Source organism: Phlebotomus papatasi, chromosome 2 (assembly GCF_024763615.1).
Source record: "Phlebotomus papatasi isolate M1 chromosome 2, Ppap_2.1, whole genome shotgun sequence".
Lineage (NCBI taxonomy): Eukaryota > Metazoa > Arthropoda > Insecta > Diptera > Psychodidae > Phlebotomus > Phlebotomus papatasi.
The window spans coordinates 90,053,972-90,072,935 of record NC_077223.1 but is presented as its reverse complement, the minus strand read 5'-3'; the positions used below and the strand labels follow the sequence as shown (position 1 = coordinate 90,072,935).

The following is an 18,964-nucleotide window of genomic DNA, read 5'->3' as shown; positions in this document are numbered from 1 at the left end:
TCAGCGACCGTTAAGACGTGTGTTTGACAGGGGCTCCCTGCGCCCCAATAATAGGTAAAAAAAAATTCTTTTAAAAAAATACTAATCCCAAAATATGAACATTCTATCTCAAGTATTTCTGGTACATTGACTGAATAGGTTAAATCGAATGAAAATAAGGTGTTCAAATAGTTGTAGCATTTAATGAGAGCTTTCCAAATCACTATTTTTTTTAAATTCTGACAATTAGAACTAGAAATTAAATTCTGATTTTTGTACAACGCATTTTGAATCCAGTACTGCGCTATAAATTGCCTCAATAAGTCTAGTTTGAAAGAGAAAACGGATTTTTGACTTAAAACTTATAAAAGTACCTGCTAAGTCTCAAATATAAATCCTGTAGTCTGCTCAGTCTACTGTAATCTGGCAAAACCAAGCTAAAATTGCCATAAATTGCAAATTAAATTGCGTAAACAAAAGACGAATATCCTAAATGAAAACAGGAGAATTTTGCGCATTTTCCCAGGATTTTAAATAATACATGTTTGGAAAGGGTTACGGGTGGTTAAAGTGACGAACGCTGTTTGCATATAATTTCATTGTTCTCCCTACGGTGTTCTTTCTCATTCCTTTCCAGACTTTCAATTCTGCCCCTATTTACCACCCAATCCCATGATAGTTTTTGGCTTTACCGAACCAACTTTGGAGCTGTTGGACACCTCTTTGAATAAATATTATAACAATGCAAACTATTGCATCTCCATGGTACGGTTTTTGATGTTTTGGCCGAGAAAAACCAACAAGTCAACATTTACCAAAGTCTCAAGGATGTTGAGAAAATAATTTCCTCAACGTTTTGTTTTAATTTTCGTGTTGCGTGCATTTACAACACAGCTATATGACTTTTATTCTTACAATGTTTATGACTTTACCTGTGTATCAAATTGTCAGAAGCTTAGCTTGTAATAGTTTTAAGGATTTTAAGTGCGAAATGTCGGAAAAGAAGCAAAGTCTAGGACAATTTAGAGATGACTAGATTTTTTATCCCCTCTCAAAGATGAGGACCCATAGACCTTTCCACGCATGACTGCTGGTGGTTTTGTACTCTCCCCAAAAAGCACCCCAGTAGTCAAAGCTCCCCATAAATGATGATTTCAGTTCAACTTTGGCATCCAATGCAACTTGTTGTGCACAGCAGTTAAGCAGCTTTTCTCTAATCATCGTTACGTCTTATTCTCAGATGACCCCTATAGAGTTTTTGGGGGTTGGTTACGTCATCAGGACTATACCTATGTCAGAAGGTGCGCAACAACGAGGCATTAATTTCTAAAAGTGAGATAATTTGAGCCTTTGAAGAATTCCTCAATGTCCCGCTTTTTCGCGGCGAAATGAGTGAAAGAACAAAGTTTAATAATTCAAGCCGAAATTTAAGAAAATAAAACGAACGTCAGTATAGGTGTGACGGATTAAGCATAGTCAGAAATTCGTAAAAGGAGAGGCCTAAAATATCATTCTTCACAGTTGACATTAATCTTCATTGGGGTTCTTTTAATGAAATATTTCAAGGGTTTGTGCTAAAAAAAAACTCTCAGTCAGTGCTTTCTGCAGATGATTGACTATAAAAAGAAACCAGTGCGATGCAATATGTGAAATTTGATGAATGATATTTTCAGTAGTGACACCACATAATAAGTGCGATGGATGAAAAATGAGATATTTGTGCGATATTTGAACTATCCCCTGCATCCTCAGTACGGTCTCTTTTTTTTGATATTTGTCGAGCAAAAGAACTTCCCAAACACATCACACGAATGGGGACAATATGTGGTTCACAAAGTTTCTTGTGATATACCTTATGACTCTCTTCAGCACTTTGGATGGATTTTTCTTGGATAAGCATGTCACAGGACATCATCGGCGAAAAGGTAATATCCACAGTACAATCGTCTAAGAAAAAAATCCCTTATTATTGTTAAGAGATTGAGACGGAGAAGTTCACGTAACAGACATAAATCATTCTGCGAGTGTGATGAATAATTTATCAAATCTGGAGCTTTATAATTTATGCCAGAAGCACACGTTAAATTCACATCGAAATATAAAGTTAAAAAATTAGCTATATGGATCATTTCAATACGATACGGTTAAGGGTGGTATGGGCCAGTATATGGCTGAGGATTAGTCAGCAAATAGGTTAGCGTAATTATATTTTAATTAAAATTGAAATTAAAATAACAATTATACTACAATTACATCATTTTGATTCAAGGTTTCCAAATCTCATCCAAGCTTAACCTAGTACTTAAGTTTGCCTAGAGCCTAAAGCTGTCTTCAGGCTAGAGGTTTAGCCCAGTTTCCGAAGGTGTCAAAATTTTAAATAGTGATCAATATTATGAAAATTATATTACTTTTTTGAGAACCTAATAGGTCATTTGTCTTTAATAATCTAATAAGCCATATGACTAAGCCTTACATCTGAAGTCCGTATAATGTGCTAAACACACCTATGACTTAATCCGAGATACGGCTTGACGTAATTATAATCAAAATAATTATTAGACTACATTTCCATCAATTACAATGAGTAATTATATGTAAATATTTATTCAATTTCATTTTTATTTTTATTAATATTTACTCAAAAAATTACTTTCGAAATACGGATTTTAAACGGATACTGATTTTTTTTAGAGGTTTAGCAGAATTCCCGAAAGTTTCAAAATCCTAAACACAAGAAATTTTGTTGGTTAATCCAATCCTAAGATAATTTTTTCCAAAAAAAACTGGGGTATTAAGGAATTAAAGAAGTTAAGGGTGTTCCTCTGATTGCAAGATTAAAAATTGACTAAATAACTTTATTGTTTAAATAGATATATAAACTATTAATAATATACCATGAAATTTTCAGAAGCCAATTCTAAGTATTTTCGAAGATACAGATTTACAAGCCTTCGGGCGAACTTCCAAAACTTTGAAGCGTGTTTTCTTCACTTCTCATTTTCCAATTTTCTCGAATTGGAGGAAAGGATTAAAAAAAAATTATTGAATGAATAAAACGAATAGTCTTATTCTCTTCAGTACTAAATAGGGTGGAATCACCACTCCTCGCCAGTGCCCCACTTCTCGCCATTTATATTGAAATTGCAATTTTTCCATTATTAGTGAAATAAATTTGCTGTAAAATTATTTGTATCTCTACAGCTGCTACTCATAAAATCGAAAACACTAATTTTTTGTTTTGAATTTAATTATTTGAGCATTTTTTAGAACAGTATTTTAATCAAATTCATGGAATCCCAATATTTCTTACCAAATATAGCAAGTGTCGTGAAACTTTTATCGAACAATATTTTACGTTTTTGGATAAATAATTTGTCTATTGAGCATTTAATTAAATTCGCCAAATACATAACATTTGTATTTAGTTAGTTAATATTTTATTTTATAATATTTTTATGAAAAATGTGCCATGGCGGAAAGTGGTAATATTTTAAATTGATTTATCACCTGTCGCCATTGCTTTTCAATAGGGGACGCTAACTTCACTTCATAGATTCTGAGTTGTCAAATCTGCTTTGTTTAGTTTCTGCAGTAGTCTGATAGTTTAACATCTCGAAGAAAAGTGCAGAAAAATCATTTAAAGTGCGTAATAATAAAGTGATCATGAGCAAAAACAAATGCTTGTATGTATTCTTTTCATAACATTGCCTAAAATAATCGACTTTGTACCTTTTAAGGTGGGTGGCGAGAATTAGTCACAAAACTGGCGAAAAGTGGTAAAAAGTGGCGACGAAGTGATTATTTTCGCATTGTTATTAAAAATCAGTTTTTGAGTAGTTCAGCGTTAAATTCTAGGACTATTGTTTTGACGAATCTAGAGCCAATACATCTAAGTAACTTTGTGTCAAATTTGAGAAAACTTGTAATAAGAGTTCACAAGCTATAATAAAATTAATTCCTATTTTACATGGCGATAAGTGCTTACTCCACCTTACTGTTTCATTTGAATTAAAAGATTTATCGTAAACCTATTTTTCTAAAAAATCAATTTTTTCACAAAAATGCAAAACACTGAAAAAAAGTAAGGATTTCACGATTATTTCCAGGTTTTCTTAGTTTAACTATGGCATACATTTAAGAGAATTCAAATTTTTAGTTTCTTTTTCTCAGATAAGAATTACGAACCACCAATTAGATTTTCCACCAATTAGGAACTGCCACGACGAGCACTCCAAAATTAGTCCGCCATTTAGGAATTTTTTTTTCAAAAAAATATATATATTTAATCACTTTAAATGCATAAAACGGAGGCATCCAAAATCCCGAAACTCAAAATCCCGAACGCCGAAATCCCGAATGATTAAAATCCTGAAAGGGATGAAATTATAATGAAAGATAATGTGTAGAATAATTTCCCAAGGCAGAGAAAACTTCCCTTAGCCTTCAGAAAGCGCGAGTGCAATCGTGGGAGTAGCTGTGACGCTTTTAAGGATTCGGGATTTCGGCTTCCGGGATTTTGACCTATTCGGAGTTTTAGCTTTCGGGATTTTAGTTTCCGGGATTTTGACCGCGACCCACATAAACATATTGTAAAATTATTAAGAAAATTAATCTTTTCTTTGTCATAAAAAATAAAAAATTCTCGAAAGCTGTTCGTTTTTAGCTTAGGGTAACCCCGGGAACCCCCTTAACTTAGCCTTTGGCCTAAAACCCGTAAATTCTCGGATATGGCATAATTTAGCATTAAACATCTTTTTCCAAATAACTCTATCGAATTCTTTCGAATATACTTTAGAGTTAGAATAAAACGTGGCGAATATTTCGTTCATATACAAGGCATAATAAACATTTTAAGTTAAAATATAATTGCTGACTAATAAAATGAATTGAACTGATTCAAATTGGTTTAGTTTAGTAATGTTTATATTTTGCCCAAAAGAAAAGTCTGTGAATTCGAAAAGACTGTACGTGTTTGTATTTTTAAAACTTCAATGCTATGATACTTTTGACTCAGCCACGCCTTTTAACTATTAGTACTGGGGATTTCCAGGCTTATTTAATGTGTTTTTAACCCTATCCCTAAAATTTCACTGATTAAATGAACCGGAACTTGGGACAAATGGCGGTCAAAGTTTGAAATCACCCCATTTCGTTTGGATCATACAAAACAGTGTTAACCGCAGGAACTAAGTACCGATTAACACGGGAGAATGTGGAAATCTCTGTTTGAATTCCACACAGAATGCCAATTGCAGAGACGTTTCAGAATTCTTCAATGACCAATCCTGTATATCTTACGGTATTGCCATTGCCACAGAAGCCAAATACAATTCATTCCTGGTGAAATATATGTAAATTCTTTCATTAAATAATTTCGTCATACCTCTGCGGCAAGGCAAAAACATCCCTACGGCTTTACTTTTAGCTTTCGCCGTCGGTGGTCGCGGAAAATATGAGACTATGTAAATAGACGTAAATCTGAAAGGAAATAATAAAAGCAGGAGATGAATTTCCTTCAATTGAATATTGGGCGTTGGAGGAGAAATAACCGCAATTTTCTACCGAATTTCAATTGCACGACAGGACAAATGAGAAAAAATCTCAAAAAGCTTTGAGACTTATCAGCTTACAGTCTTCTTGCCATCACTTCAACATCCACCAAACTCCTCTTGAAAATGTTCATAAGAATACATTTCCGAGGGTGGATCTTTTTTTTTTTTGCTTCATGGATATTTTAGATATACACAACTTTCAGCAATTTTTCCCCTCGAACAGGTTCACGTCTTTCAGCAAGTTTTCAGTCGCATTCAGACTTTAGACTTTGGGGGAGGGAATGTGAAATATTCATTGGGGATTGCTTTATTTAGAATGCGTAGGAACCGTAGAAACTTAAACTTCTTATTGAATTTTATTCATTCATATTCAATTGCAAAACTGTTGGACGAACATGATGGGAAATGAAATGAAAATTTTAGACTTAGTGCTTTCAATTGATTTAAAAGAAAGTTTAATCCCTTTAACTTTTCAAAGTTTTTTTTTTTTCACGAAAAACATATTTAATTTCATGAAATTTTCCCGATCTAAAATGTGTTTAGGAACCATTACTACTCATTTGTGCAGTGTAAATAAAAATCAAGATAGAAATATTTATACAATTTAACGCTTAATCTCACTTGAAATTACAATTTTTAAATTACACTTCAACGTTTGAACAGATTTGTTCGGAAAATTACATTGACTATTTTTTTGTGGTTCTAGCATACCTGTCAGATCAGGAAAATTTAATGAAATCAAAATTCACATCCCTTTCTTTCTCACATGCTTTACATATGTCTGTTTCATTCTTTCGCACTCTAAATTCGATTGATCTAAATTGAATTTGTTGTGGTGTTTCAAAGAAGAAGGAGAAAAGTGTGAAAGAATGAGATAGACATTTGCAAAGCGTATGAGAAAAAAGGGATTCGAATTTCGACATTACGAAATTTTCCTGATCTAAAAGGTGTGCCAAAGCCATTATAGTAGTTTTTCAATGTCAATATTTAAGGCATTCCAAAAAGTTTATTTCAAATCCGTTTTGAGCAAGTAAATATACGTTAGACACGCTTCGGAATTTCTAATCAACTTGGACCGATTTTATCTGGTTACGAACCAATAATTAATTTTATCTAAACTTCAGTTAGGGTCGAATGAACACCTCTTCGACAGGGAACCCCTATTGACACTTTTGTCAAAATGTTGAAATTTATTTAATATATCTAATAAAATATGGGTAATATGGCGTTTTTCATTGATTTACGTTTTCGATATGGATAAGTATTCAAATTTCGTATTCCAAATGGTACAGAGTAGGGTGTCAGTAGGTCCTGACACGAGTTCTTAAAGTGTCAATAGATGTTTCTTTCACCTTATATTGTATGAGCAGCCATTCCGGGTTTAATCACATCAAATATGTATTCCATTTCCTTGCCGTTTATATGAAAATAAATCCTATTGCCTTTTTGTAACACTTATACTAAGATTGTAAGCAAATTTTCAGGAAATTCGTGGAAAGGAGAGGAAAGGTTTGCAGAAATCTTTGAGCATTACCGATCTGAAACATTCCAATTTAACTTATTACGGTTCTGGCAAACCTTTTAGATCAGGGAATTTTCAAGTAATCGAAATTCATAACTCTTTCTTTCTCAAACGTTTTGCAAATGTCTAAACGACTCTTTCGGACTCTTCTTCTTCTTCTAAACATCAGACCGAATTAAATTTAGTTCAATCGAAAGGATATTAATTTTGATTTCATAATATTTTCTTGATCTAAAAGCTGTACCGGAGGCTTTATGTATGAATGTTAATATGAAACCAATTGTTAGGGCATACCACTAATGTCGAGTTCGAGCATTCTCTCCCATTTTTTCATATTTTAAAAATCAAATTTCCCAAGTCTCAGAAGTTGTATCTACTTGCACTTTCTTATTCTTAAAGTAGTTTTAAGAAAAAAAGCGTCAACTATTGGAATTTTCTCAGCATATCTATAAATAAATGACCAAGAGGGCGTGAACAGATGGAAGAAGTATCTTGGAAGAAATAAGCAAGAAAAAGTTTCATTTTCACAACGGATTCACATGAATGCAGCGAACCAGTCGTGGGAGTTTTACGCCACGCCATTCACCCTCCGGGTTTTCCTCTGCATCACCAAATGGATGGTTTGGGGGAAAAATGTGTGTAAAATTCAATGGGACAAATGCCAGAAGTTGGAGAAAATATTTTCTCACCAACATATTGCAGTTTCACCTTTATGTTTTTCCCTACCGCACATTTATCCCATTTAGGCATCCCCCATTCGTCGCTTCTCCCCCTTCGACACTTTTCATTATTTATATGCAGTTGGAATTGACACGATGCTCTATTGCATTCTGTAGATATATGGTGTCAAAGCTCTGTTGAGATGAATGCTAGAATATGTGCCGTTTGCAGTCGTTCGAGTGTGAGATGCTGCAAAGTACTCTCGGGACTCCTTCACGAGCTTTTGGGATTCTCAATAATGTCTGAATAGTCTCACTCCTGAAACGTTGCAGACATACAGCTTGGATAAAATGTAAGAAGGTTCTGCCTTTCAATATGTCACATGCATTGTCTCATCATCATTTTCTTCCAATTGACTCTGGAAGTCGTACAAATTCACTACTTTTTACCCTCTTCAAATATTTTCCTTTTACGCCCCATCTCCAATCTCTCAATCACTTAGGAAACAATTTTCATTCTTCCAAGAATCCGCGATGTTCGACAAAACCGTCGTGTCACCTTCACAGCTTCTCTGGGAAATTCTTGAAGAATCATCACGATCGAAATGATAAAACAGGTTGCAGCCATCGCGTGTCCAAACAAAGACATTTATTTATCAACCAGGGAAAAAATCACATTGAGTGCTTTCACACACGTTTAGCTCGAAGAAGACACACAAAAAAAAACAATCAGAAGAATTGCGATGAATTTTATCTGGGACATTCTTAGGGAACATTACAATCACATTTAATCTCCCACCCCCTTCTGGCTGAGAAAGACAAACGTGTCCTTAGAACAATGCTGTGACGAAGCCATGTGTCTTCATCAAATTTACTATCCCTTAGCCCTTACCCAGGAAACAAGATGTCGTGAGATTCATTTGGAAAAAGCAGTAAAAGGAATATATACTCAGAAAGGAACTGCTCTAAATTTCTCCATTATACCACTTAAGAATGAGGAAGTTTAAAACACTTTTGCATAGTCTTAAGTGCACTCTTAATTAACCTTTTATGGATACAAGAAATTTTGATGAACAAATTGGTGAATAAAAGATATTTTCATATAGTTTATAATCTTAGTGGATTGCGCTAGAATTATAGAATATGCAATTTTAAGTTGATTTTATAATAATTTATGAACCATTAAGTTAGTTAAGTAATAAACCGGTATGCACTCGAAAGTACACTCTTAGAAAAAATTAGTACGTACAAGCTCATATGCAGTTATTAGAACTATAAAATATAGTAAATATAGACCCAACTATATATTTAGTTTGGGTAACTAAATGAAATAGTTGACCACAGTTAGTTAAAGTATCCTTTTCATTTAGTTATCACAACTAAATCAAAATAGTAATGGGTACTATAACATATTAGTTTCAATTACTAAATAAATGGGGTTGATACCCATCTTATTGGCTGTAATAACTATATCATATTAGTTGTGGTTACTATATAGCATTCATTGTGATGCATATTTCTTATTAGTTGCTTAAAATTCGAAAGAGCTTCAACGCATTACTAAAATAAAAACCACTCTTTACTATTGGAAAAGTAGTCATAACTTTATGAAAATATAGGCCCATCTATTTACATTGGTTGTGAGAACTAAAAGGAATTAGTGACCAATATTAGTTGGGATAATGATTTCATTTAATTAACACAAGCAAATATAATTGTATGAAAGCATTATGAAATAATTGCCGCAACTTATCCATGTAAATATTGTCTTATATTCTCACTACTAATAAATTTATTATGAGTATAATGTTTTAAGAATATAAGAACTACTTTAAATAGATTTGATAATAATCGCCCGAACAACTAATTTTCATTAGTAATCACGTCTAAACTTTTCTAAGAGTGTATGCGAAGGGAAAATGTAATGAACACTCTATTTTGCAAGTTCGAGGATTCCGCAAAGTTGAAACACTTTTTCCTTCTATTAGACTCATTTGACTGCCTAAACTCGAATTTTCGATTTTTTTCGTTCCCCGAAACTTCTACTTGCACCTACCGTCAAGGCTGTTTCAATTAAATAATGTCGCTTACAATTGATTTTCGGACAAAATAGTACTCGGGAGATCGAACCCGAACATCTTCCTGAAGTGTCGGAGGAACGACGGACGTGGTCTGATAACTTTGAAGAAGTATCACCACGATCAATCGCAATCTGAAACTTTAGATCAGGAAATTGATTAAAGTCCGGATTTACATAGATTTCATCGTCTTTTTGAATTTCCTCAAAATCTTGTACGTTTTTGGTTATCAAATTCTCGATCCCGGTCAAAATCCCGAAAGCCAAAATCCCTAAAGCCAAAATCCCGAAAGCCAAAATCCGGAATTGACTAAAATCTCGAAAGTCAATATCCTGAATTCTTAAAAGTGTCATAGCTACTCCCACGATTGGAGGCAAAGGGAAATTTTCTGTGTCTTGGAAAATTATTCTACACATTATCCTTCGTATAATTTCATCTTTTTAAGGATTTTGAACATTTGAGCTTTTGCCTCCGGCAAAATCTACTTGAAGGGCCAGTATAGATGTTTACTAGACACTAAGATCTATAACATTCTTTTGTGTAGATATTACGCATGGTTTGATAGTTGATATGGTACCTTCTAATCATATCCCAGATTTAAGTACCAGAGATAATTTAAACGCACTTCACTATACTTTCTTTCTAAGTATTCAGTCACTCGTTCTACTTTTCATGAGGGTCCCTTCAAGTTTTCTTACACTTACGTTCTCCTTATAGCTCATGACTGTGTTGTGTTTATTTATTTCGGCAAATTGAGCATTTTAGCTAATTTGTGGTTCGACTATTCCGGATTTTTCAGGCTTTTGTGAAGAATTTTATTTCTTTACTCAAATTTCATCATGCGTTTCTCTGCAACCGGATTTAGGTTCCCAATGGTAGAATAGGTAGGGAGATCTACGAGTGACGTAAAATAAGAGAACTCTGTGACGATACGACAATTTCATATCGTCAGTTAAATCAGCATTTGTCGTAACTTTATTTTTGCAATTTTGAGATACAGTGGCGGCCAAAATAATAGAATCACTTTGCAAAGCTTATATTTTTTTAATTCTTGTATTTTTTCCCAATTTTTTGATATAATTCTGAAGTAGAAATCTTCAAATTATTAGAATCGTAGAATAAGGGATGTTTTGGCGGCTAGAGGTCACTATTTTACATTGAATACGTCAATAGTGAATTTCAGTTTTGCCAAAAAAATTAGAAAACTGACATTTATTGTTTCTAAATATGGATTTATTTAAACTTATTCGATTTATGGACCACATTCTTTAAATTAAATGAAAGTTGTCATATCGTGTTGTTAAAACCAAATTTCACTGTTGATGTATTCTGTGAAAAATAGAGACCTTTTGCGGCCAAAACAATGTAGACGTAAGGTAATTATTTGAACATTTCTATATCAAAATTATTTCAACGAATAGGAATAAACAAAAATGCTAAAGGTAAAATAGTGGTCTTTGCGGAGCTGATTCTATTATTTTGGCCGCCACTGTGTATACATATTTATAATCGGCGTAATTTTGTTTATTAAACGCACTTGAGAAAAGAAACTTTTATAAGCCCAATAAAAATTATTTTAATCAAAAATTATCGTAAATGTCACTAGTTAATAAAAATTTATCAGAATTTGTCGTAACTTCATTATTTCGGGAAGTTACGACAAATTTTCATACAAAATTTCCTCTAATAAGCATTTGCCGTAACTTCTTTTGCTCGTTTGCGTGGCTTATAATTTGCAGCAAAAATGTAATATTTCTCATTAAAACGTTCACAAGCTCTTTCAAATATCCAAAGACAGTGCGAATACTGCAACATTAAATCATTTTAATTCAATATTTGTGAGAAAAAAAGTAAGAAAAAATCCCTGCCCATCTGTCATTAATTCAAGACAAAACAAGCGACGCAGCGCACAATATTTATTCAATAAAATTTATGAAATAAGGGCTTTTTGGGATAAGAGTTTAATTGATTAATTTAGTCAAATAAAGGTTCTTATAATCACTTAGAGTAATAATAGAAATTGATATAGGGTGAAAGAAACGTCTATTGATACTTTAAGAATTCGTGTCAGCACCTATTGACACCCTATTCTGTACCATTTGGGATATGAAATTTAAACATCTCTGTTTATAGTAAAAGGTACATTACATAAAAAACGTTATATCACTTATATTTTACTAGATACATTAAATAATTTTCAACATTTTGACTAAAGTGTCAATAGGTATTCCCTGTCGAACAGACTTTCCCTCGACCCTAATGCATTTTTGAAAATTGTCGTAACTTCCCTCCATGCATTGGAAGTTACGGCTTTATAAACGATAGAAGTTACGATAAAATCTTATTGTGTTTCTTCTAACATTTATCTTAATATCTCTGCTTTAAAATAATTTTATAAAGATTTTCTCGAGTTAATTTACAGTTTTTTTTAGGGCATTCAATGGGTCAAGTGGTAGAGCACTCGCTCTATGATGCAAGTGTCTCGGGTTCGAATCCGCTTTAGGTCATCAGAAATTTTTCTGGCGTTAAAGGTGTTCGGATAGCATCCAGTGAGCTTCACTGCACTTGTTTCCACGGGCATGGGACTGACAACCTTATCCCGTACAAGAAAAAATAATAATGCATGCCTAGAAATCCCATTGTGGGAAGGCCTAGTTCCTGCATGGAATGTTGTGCGAGCATTATTACTTTACTGACTTTATTGAGAGAAATCCGCAAAAGTCAAAATAACATTCCGGAAATGTTAATTTTACCCTGCAGTATTGATCCGAAATCGATGTAAATATTATCTTTTTAGGTGTTTTAGGGGTTAAAATTAACCTTTTTCATGGTAATTTTACCTCTAAAATTGTGTAAAATTAATAATAAAAAATGTCGATATATTTTTACATCTAAAAAGTGTTAAATTTATGAGGAAAAAAGTTAGTCGCACCCCTGTTTTTTCTCAGTGAATGCATGTCTAGAACTCCCCTTGATTGAAGGCCTTGTTCCTTCATGAAATGTTGTGCCAGCATTATTATATTATTATTATTAATTTACAGTTTATTAGTGTCACTTTTATTATTTTGACTCAAAAGTATCGCATCCGGGGCTCATTTTTAAGAAAAATAAAGCTGAACTGAAAATATCGTCTCCTGAAAAGTTGTCAAAAGGATGTTACGACAAATGCTGATTTAACTAACGATATGACAAATTTTCATTGTAAATTCAGAAGAACAATATTGAAGCATCGAATGGACATATCAAGAAGCTCTATGAAGCTGCTTTAGTAATTGACATGAATCTGATTGTCGATTAATCATCCCGAATTTACCACATCAAAATTTTTAAGTTTGTCATATTACATTGTCATTCTGTTACAGAATTCCCCTACAGATTTACCTTTATCCAGGCTTTATTAGGAAAGGAATTAAGAAATAACAGTTTTTTTTGGTGATTCGAGATAGCAAACAAATTACTCGTTCATTTTCAATCAACTCTTTGCAGCATATCCACCAAGCTAATTTTACGATTTTTTATGATCAAAAATATTTAAGCTGAGGAATTAATCAAGTTCCTACAAAAACGTAACCTATATTTGGACATCAAAATGTTTTTTTTTCAGAATGTCTACATTGGGTATCCAGAATCTCAAAAGATGCGAAAAAATTAATACATTAAATCCAAAAGTATGATTCGGTTTTTTGGTCTTCCTATACGATAAGCTAAGGTTTCAATAAAGAAAAACATTTGCATTTCCAGCTAGATTAATAGACACAACTGTAGTTAATTAATTTAATCTTCAATTATTTTATTTATCGTTTTTTTTTTCTACAGATAAACACTAGACATTGCATAATTTGCTTTGTGACATCAATTGAAATATGTACAGTCAATGTCACAAACAAGGAAGATTAAGAGTCAATAAATTAAATGTGACAATTTAGTGATTCTCTAAACTAAATGCTAAATTCCATCCTTTGCTTTCCTGAAATTAATTTCAGGAGGAAATTCCCCGTGAAAACAATGGCAGTGTTTCACTTCACCGCATTCAGCTTCCATTTTATGCGTGGTGCGTTGAGTTTAATTGCATTAGGTTTATTAGTTGCGGGTATAGATTTGTTCAGTGGTCTGGAGAAATTGTCAACTCCATGAATTATGATCCATTGAAAAGATTTTTTTTGGTGAAATTTGGCGGTAAAATAGGATCCAGAGAATCATAGCAAAGAGGAGGAATTTGGTGACTTAATGAGGGTGGTATGGTGATGGAAAAGTTCAGATTACATGGAGATTGGGAATGAAGGTGCGAATGGAAAGAAGTAACTTAAGTATGCAATATACAACATTACTCAAAGTTAAACCTTTTTGAGGAACATTTATCAATTTCCGGAAGGAGGCAAAATAAATTGTCTAAGCGTTAAGAATCAGATGTAATAGCACAAAAGGGGGCTTGGTTGGTTAGAAAAAAAAAAACAGGGAGAAACTTTATCTACCAAGCAAAAGGCAAAAGCAAGAGAAGAAGGATGACAGGAAAAAGGATAAACTTTCTCTTCACGTGCCATCTCGCTGTTCTCATCAACTTCCGCTCCTGTGACGAGCTTCTTTTTATATTTTACTCCATACAACCTAATTTTGCTGCATTATGTAAGAGAGAAAAAAAAATCATTTTTCAGCTTTGAGAAAATTTATGTAAATTCCATGGAGAATAATGGCGTTCTAGGTGCTAAATTGAGAAAGAATTAAGATACTTTGTCAAAGAAACTTTTCGTCACACAGATACTCAGAACATTATCGAAAAACTTTTCAATCTATGTACAGAAGAAAGGTAGCTTTGGCAGTATTCGGTACAATCCATAAGTTTGTCTCGTAGAAACATTTAGGAAACTATAAAAAGCTCATTAATATGCTCCACTGGACGGAGCTCTACTGTACAGGAAGTATTTCATACACTTTATATGAATTTTCACAAGAAATTTACAACTAAATTGCGTGTTGGGAATTTTTCGTTAGGAATTTTAATTCAAAAGTTAACACCTCATGCAAGCTGTCAAACTTGAAATTTATTTATGTATTTTGTTCCTTTATTCATTATAAAGATTTTTTTTAGAATTTCCACGGATTTAAGATGTAGAAAATGTTTGCAGAAGCAATTTGAAAACTTAGACTTAGACTAGAGAAATTGTGTAGCAAAACTCTTAAATAGGGACATAAATTTCTCTAGTGTGTATATGCCATTAGATACAAAACTTCTAATTCTGAATGGATATTCTTTAACGTAAAGTTTTCTACTGGAGACTTATGAAATGTTCGAAAATCGTATAATCCACTAAAAGTTCGTAAAATGTCATGCTTTTTTCACAAAAATTCTTCGTAATATGATCAGTTGACGAGTATTTTTGGTTAAACATGTTAAACACACAAAGTAACTTCATAAAATTTTGCCATTTGTTCATAAAGCTTTTTTCAGACAAAGAAAAATTTACGAGAAATTTTTTTGTAAATTGTTTGATTTGAAATTCATTGATCTTGTCCTCAATTAGTAAAAAGAATCTTTCAAATATTAACTGTTTGTCGATATACATAAGCCATAAATTTTATCAAGAAGCTTAAAGTATATGATGTACAATTTACGGCAAAATTTGAGTCTCGAACTTTTGTGGTTATGCAAGCGTAGGGAAAAGTGCTCTCCCTTCGAACGTTCATGCTTTCGAATAATGTAAATTTCTTTCGTTTTTCGTAAGAGATTTCCACTAAATTATCACGGAATTATGAAGAATTGATGATAAGTCAACTAATATTTAATAGAAAAGAGTAAGTCTCTTAGGTAAAGTAAAAGAAAATTTACATTATTCCCAGGCATAAAACGTTCGTATAGAGAGGGTACTTTCTCCTACTAAATTTTTACAAAATAGAGTCCATGGTATGACATAATTGAAAGAAAATCTTATTTTTTTGATTCTTCCTTTTTATTCATTTTGTTGTGAATTTTTGGTTTACAAATTTAATTAAGTTAATATTTAAGCAAAACTCGCGTATGCATAATAAAATATTCTCAACTTTGTAAAGTGCTCAAACCTGGCACTTCCAAAAAGCCCAAATTCCCGAGTGGATCGAAATAACTAATGGGTTAAAATTCTAAAAGTCAAAATTCCGAATAGACTAAATCCCGAACGAACCAAAAACCCGAAAAGCCGAAATCTCAAAAAGCTAAGATCCCGAAAAGCCAAAATTTCAAAATTCTGAAAGGGCAAAAATGTACGGAGAATAATGTTGAGATTCATTTCAGTGTAGCTATGACACTTTTAAGAATTCGGCATTCAGCTTGTCAAAATTTTGACGAGTAGGTGAATTCTATAACAGCATGACAATGTCATATCACAAATTTAGAATTTTTATGTGGTAAATTCACTAAAACTATTCGAAAATGTGATTCATGTCAATAATTGAGCGATTTATAGACTTACTTTTAATGGCTACTCGGTACTCAGTAGCTTTTTTTTATGTCGTCCTGCTCCCGAATTTTACCAGATAAGTTTTTCAAATGAATCGATATTATCGATTAATTTGTATCTGTCATATTTTGAGATGGTAAAATTTCAGAAATTTCACAGCAGTCGCCACCTATTTTAGGCGGAAATTCATGAAATTTCGTGAAATGTACCAACTCTAGTCATATTTAATGAATAACGACTTTTCATACAATGTTGAACCATTTATTGTATCATTCTTAAGAGAATGTGACTGTTGATAAATATTTATATTAGCTACAGAAATTGTAGCTGTCATCTGTCATTTCAATTTTTCAAAATTGACACTCGACACTATCGAAAAGAAGTTATCATATCACCATGCTAATTGGAGAGAGGAGGATAGAATAAATGTCACTTTAATGCAATTTTGGATATTTTATACAATGTAACCTCTGATACATTTTATCATGACTGGTTTTTTTTTTATAAAAGGCTTATTGTAGGAAAACTTTTGATAAAAGAAATCAAATAAATAACAATATCACATTCAGCAGATATAAATTATGATAGAAACACTTAACAATGTAAATATGCTTGAAAACAACTAGTCAAAATTTATAATTTTCTTAAATATTAATAAAAAGAATATGGGAAAGTAGGGTACCTTTGAAATGGTGTACTTTTGAAATAGAGCTTTCTCTTCCTAATTTTTAATGGACATAGACCTCACCAGTAAGGAAATTTTGTAACACTCTAGCAATGCCGTATGACGCGTATGATAAACTGTGTTCAAATCTGATTAGAGCTTTTTCGAAAAAATGATTCTGTAGCCGTGACATTGTCATGTGACAATGTCAGAAGTCACATTTTTGAGATTTCTAGCAATCCAAATGGCAATGTATTTTATTAAACAAATCCAGCAAGATGAATACTGTATTTCTATAATATCATTAAGTAAAGAGATTTCAATAAAAATTAGTAATTAATTGCATTTTCGAACTCATTCGATATGAGATAAAAATCTCGATTGACATTTTCAGGTTTCGAACTCACGTGTGACAATACTACAAAAAGTACAGGATTCCCCAGGTTAAGGCGTAGTTCTATTTAAAAATAAAAGAAAAATCCCTATTCCAAAGGTATCCCACCCTAATTCCCCGTTCACAGCTTTTTCGTATTCATTAGTCGAATATTCCCTGAAGATGTGAGGACTTTTATGAAAGCTTTGATACAAATTAAAATCCTCAATCTCTTTAATTTTAAAGAGCATCAATTTTTGAAATTTAGTAATAACAAATTTTGCCCGATAATCCCCTATATCAAATCTGAGAAATATGTCCAGCGCACAATAAGTTATGTTTATAAACATGTTTTCAAAATTTTCTATGAGAAAGAGCGAGATGACTAGATCTCTATTTCATTCACTCTTATTGAAATGTCAAAAACATGTTTTCAAAACAAAAGTTATTGTGCGTTAGGCAATATACTTTCTGAAAGCACCTTCGAAGCTACTCAAAAGAAAAAAATAAAAATTTGTCATAATGTCTACCTACAATATGAAAATTAGTTTATTAACTTTCTTGTAGTGGAATAAAGCTCGAGACTTTCAATGTACTTAAAGTTTCAGGAAAATTTAAATGGAAGTCCGGGCTGAAACTACCCCAAAGATAAATTTAATGTTAGACCAAAGCAATGCCAGTTGAACTGGAAAAAGTGAATTAAATTCACCTTGGAGGTATTTTCTGGCCATCAAAGAAATTCCTGAGCAAGACACCTTGAGGCACAAAGAGACGGAATTCAGGTGAAAGTCATTCCGGGATTTTTGCTATCAGGACTTTGTGAGGGAGGTTGGCACAGAATGTTGTGACAGAGGAAATTTTCGAGGTGGTGAACATTTATTCATAAATTTCCTCTTCTACCGGAAGTTCCAGCGTTTTCCTCCCCTTTTTGGGGCATGAGTTTAGGATAGAAAAAAAAAGTTGGAAGAAAGCGTGTAGTATACGTCACAGACCTGCCCTGAGGGGTATTTTGTAAACCACCCACATTCTGGTCACACGGTAAATTCATGCATGTCACACAGTGTTGACTCTAATACGTAAAATCCCTCATCCCGAACCGAACTCACAGACATCCGACAAAAGGTGATAAAAAGCTCACCAACCCAATTTTACGAGTCATATCGTAAATTCCTCCCGCCAAAAACCCTTTTCACCCCCCAAAACTAAATCCTACCACTGTCGTCGCTCAGAGAAAAATGTTACAGGAAAATATTCGCATAAACGCTATAAATCAATGCCATTGTAGACATGTGTGGCAGCATATTAGTTCCTTTCTCAGGCTCCGTGCTGTACGAATGGAGGCGCTCAAATGGTCATTCCGGAGACAAAAGAATATGTGCGCACCAGCAGTGAAGATGCCACAAAGGCAAAACTACTAAAAACCATCCGTTCTTCCTGGACACAAAATTTAAAGTTCTACACAAAGGCCAATGAATAATTCTTATGACACATCCTTTTTAGAACACCCAGGAAATTTAGTCAAATACACTAAAAAAAATGATCCATTTTAAACGAAGAAGGTCATCTGAATTTTCAGATTATTTTTCTTATGTAAATTTGTAAATGAATTTTGGAATATACTGAAAAAGAAGTTGTAAAGCATTTCATATTTACGGTAAGTGTACCAAATTTCGTCCAGCTTGCAATTTCGGCCACTTCTTTTTTCC

The 18,964-nt window shown here is 32.9% G+C and overlaps 1 protein-coding gene across 2 annotated transcripts in view; it reads left to right on the top strand.

Moving 5' to 3' along the window:
• Positions 1 to 1,155: 1,155 nt before the first annotated feature.
• Positions 1,156 to 18,964, top strand: part of LOC129804992 (contactin-2-like) — an 89,733-nt gene continuing 71,924 nt past the window's right edge. For both annotated transcript variants that reach the window (XR_008752037.1, XM_055852793.1), the window contains exon 1: positions 1,156 to 1,904. Coding sequence is in view for 1 of the 2 variants with exons in the window: in XM_055852793.1 (XP_055708768.1) it covers positions 1,802 to 1,904 (103 nt within the window). In the remaining variant the exon portion in view is untranslated. The remainder of the gene's footprint in view (positions 1,905 to 18,964) is intronic.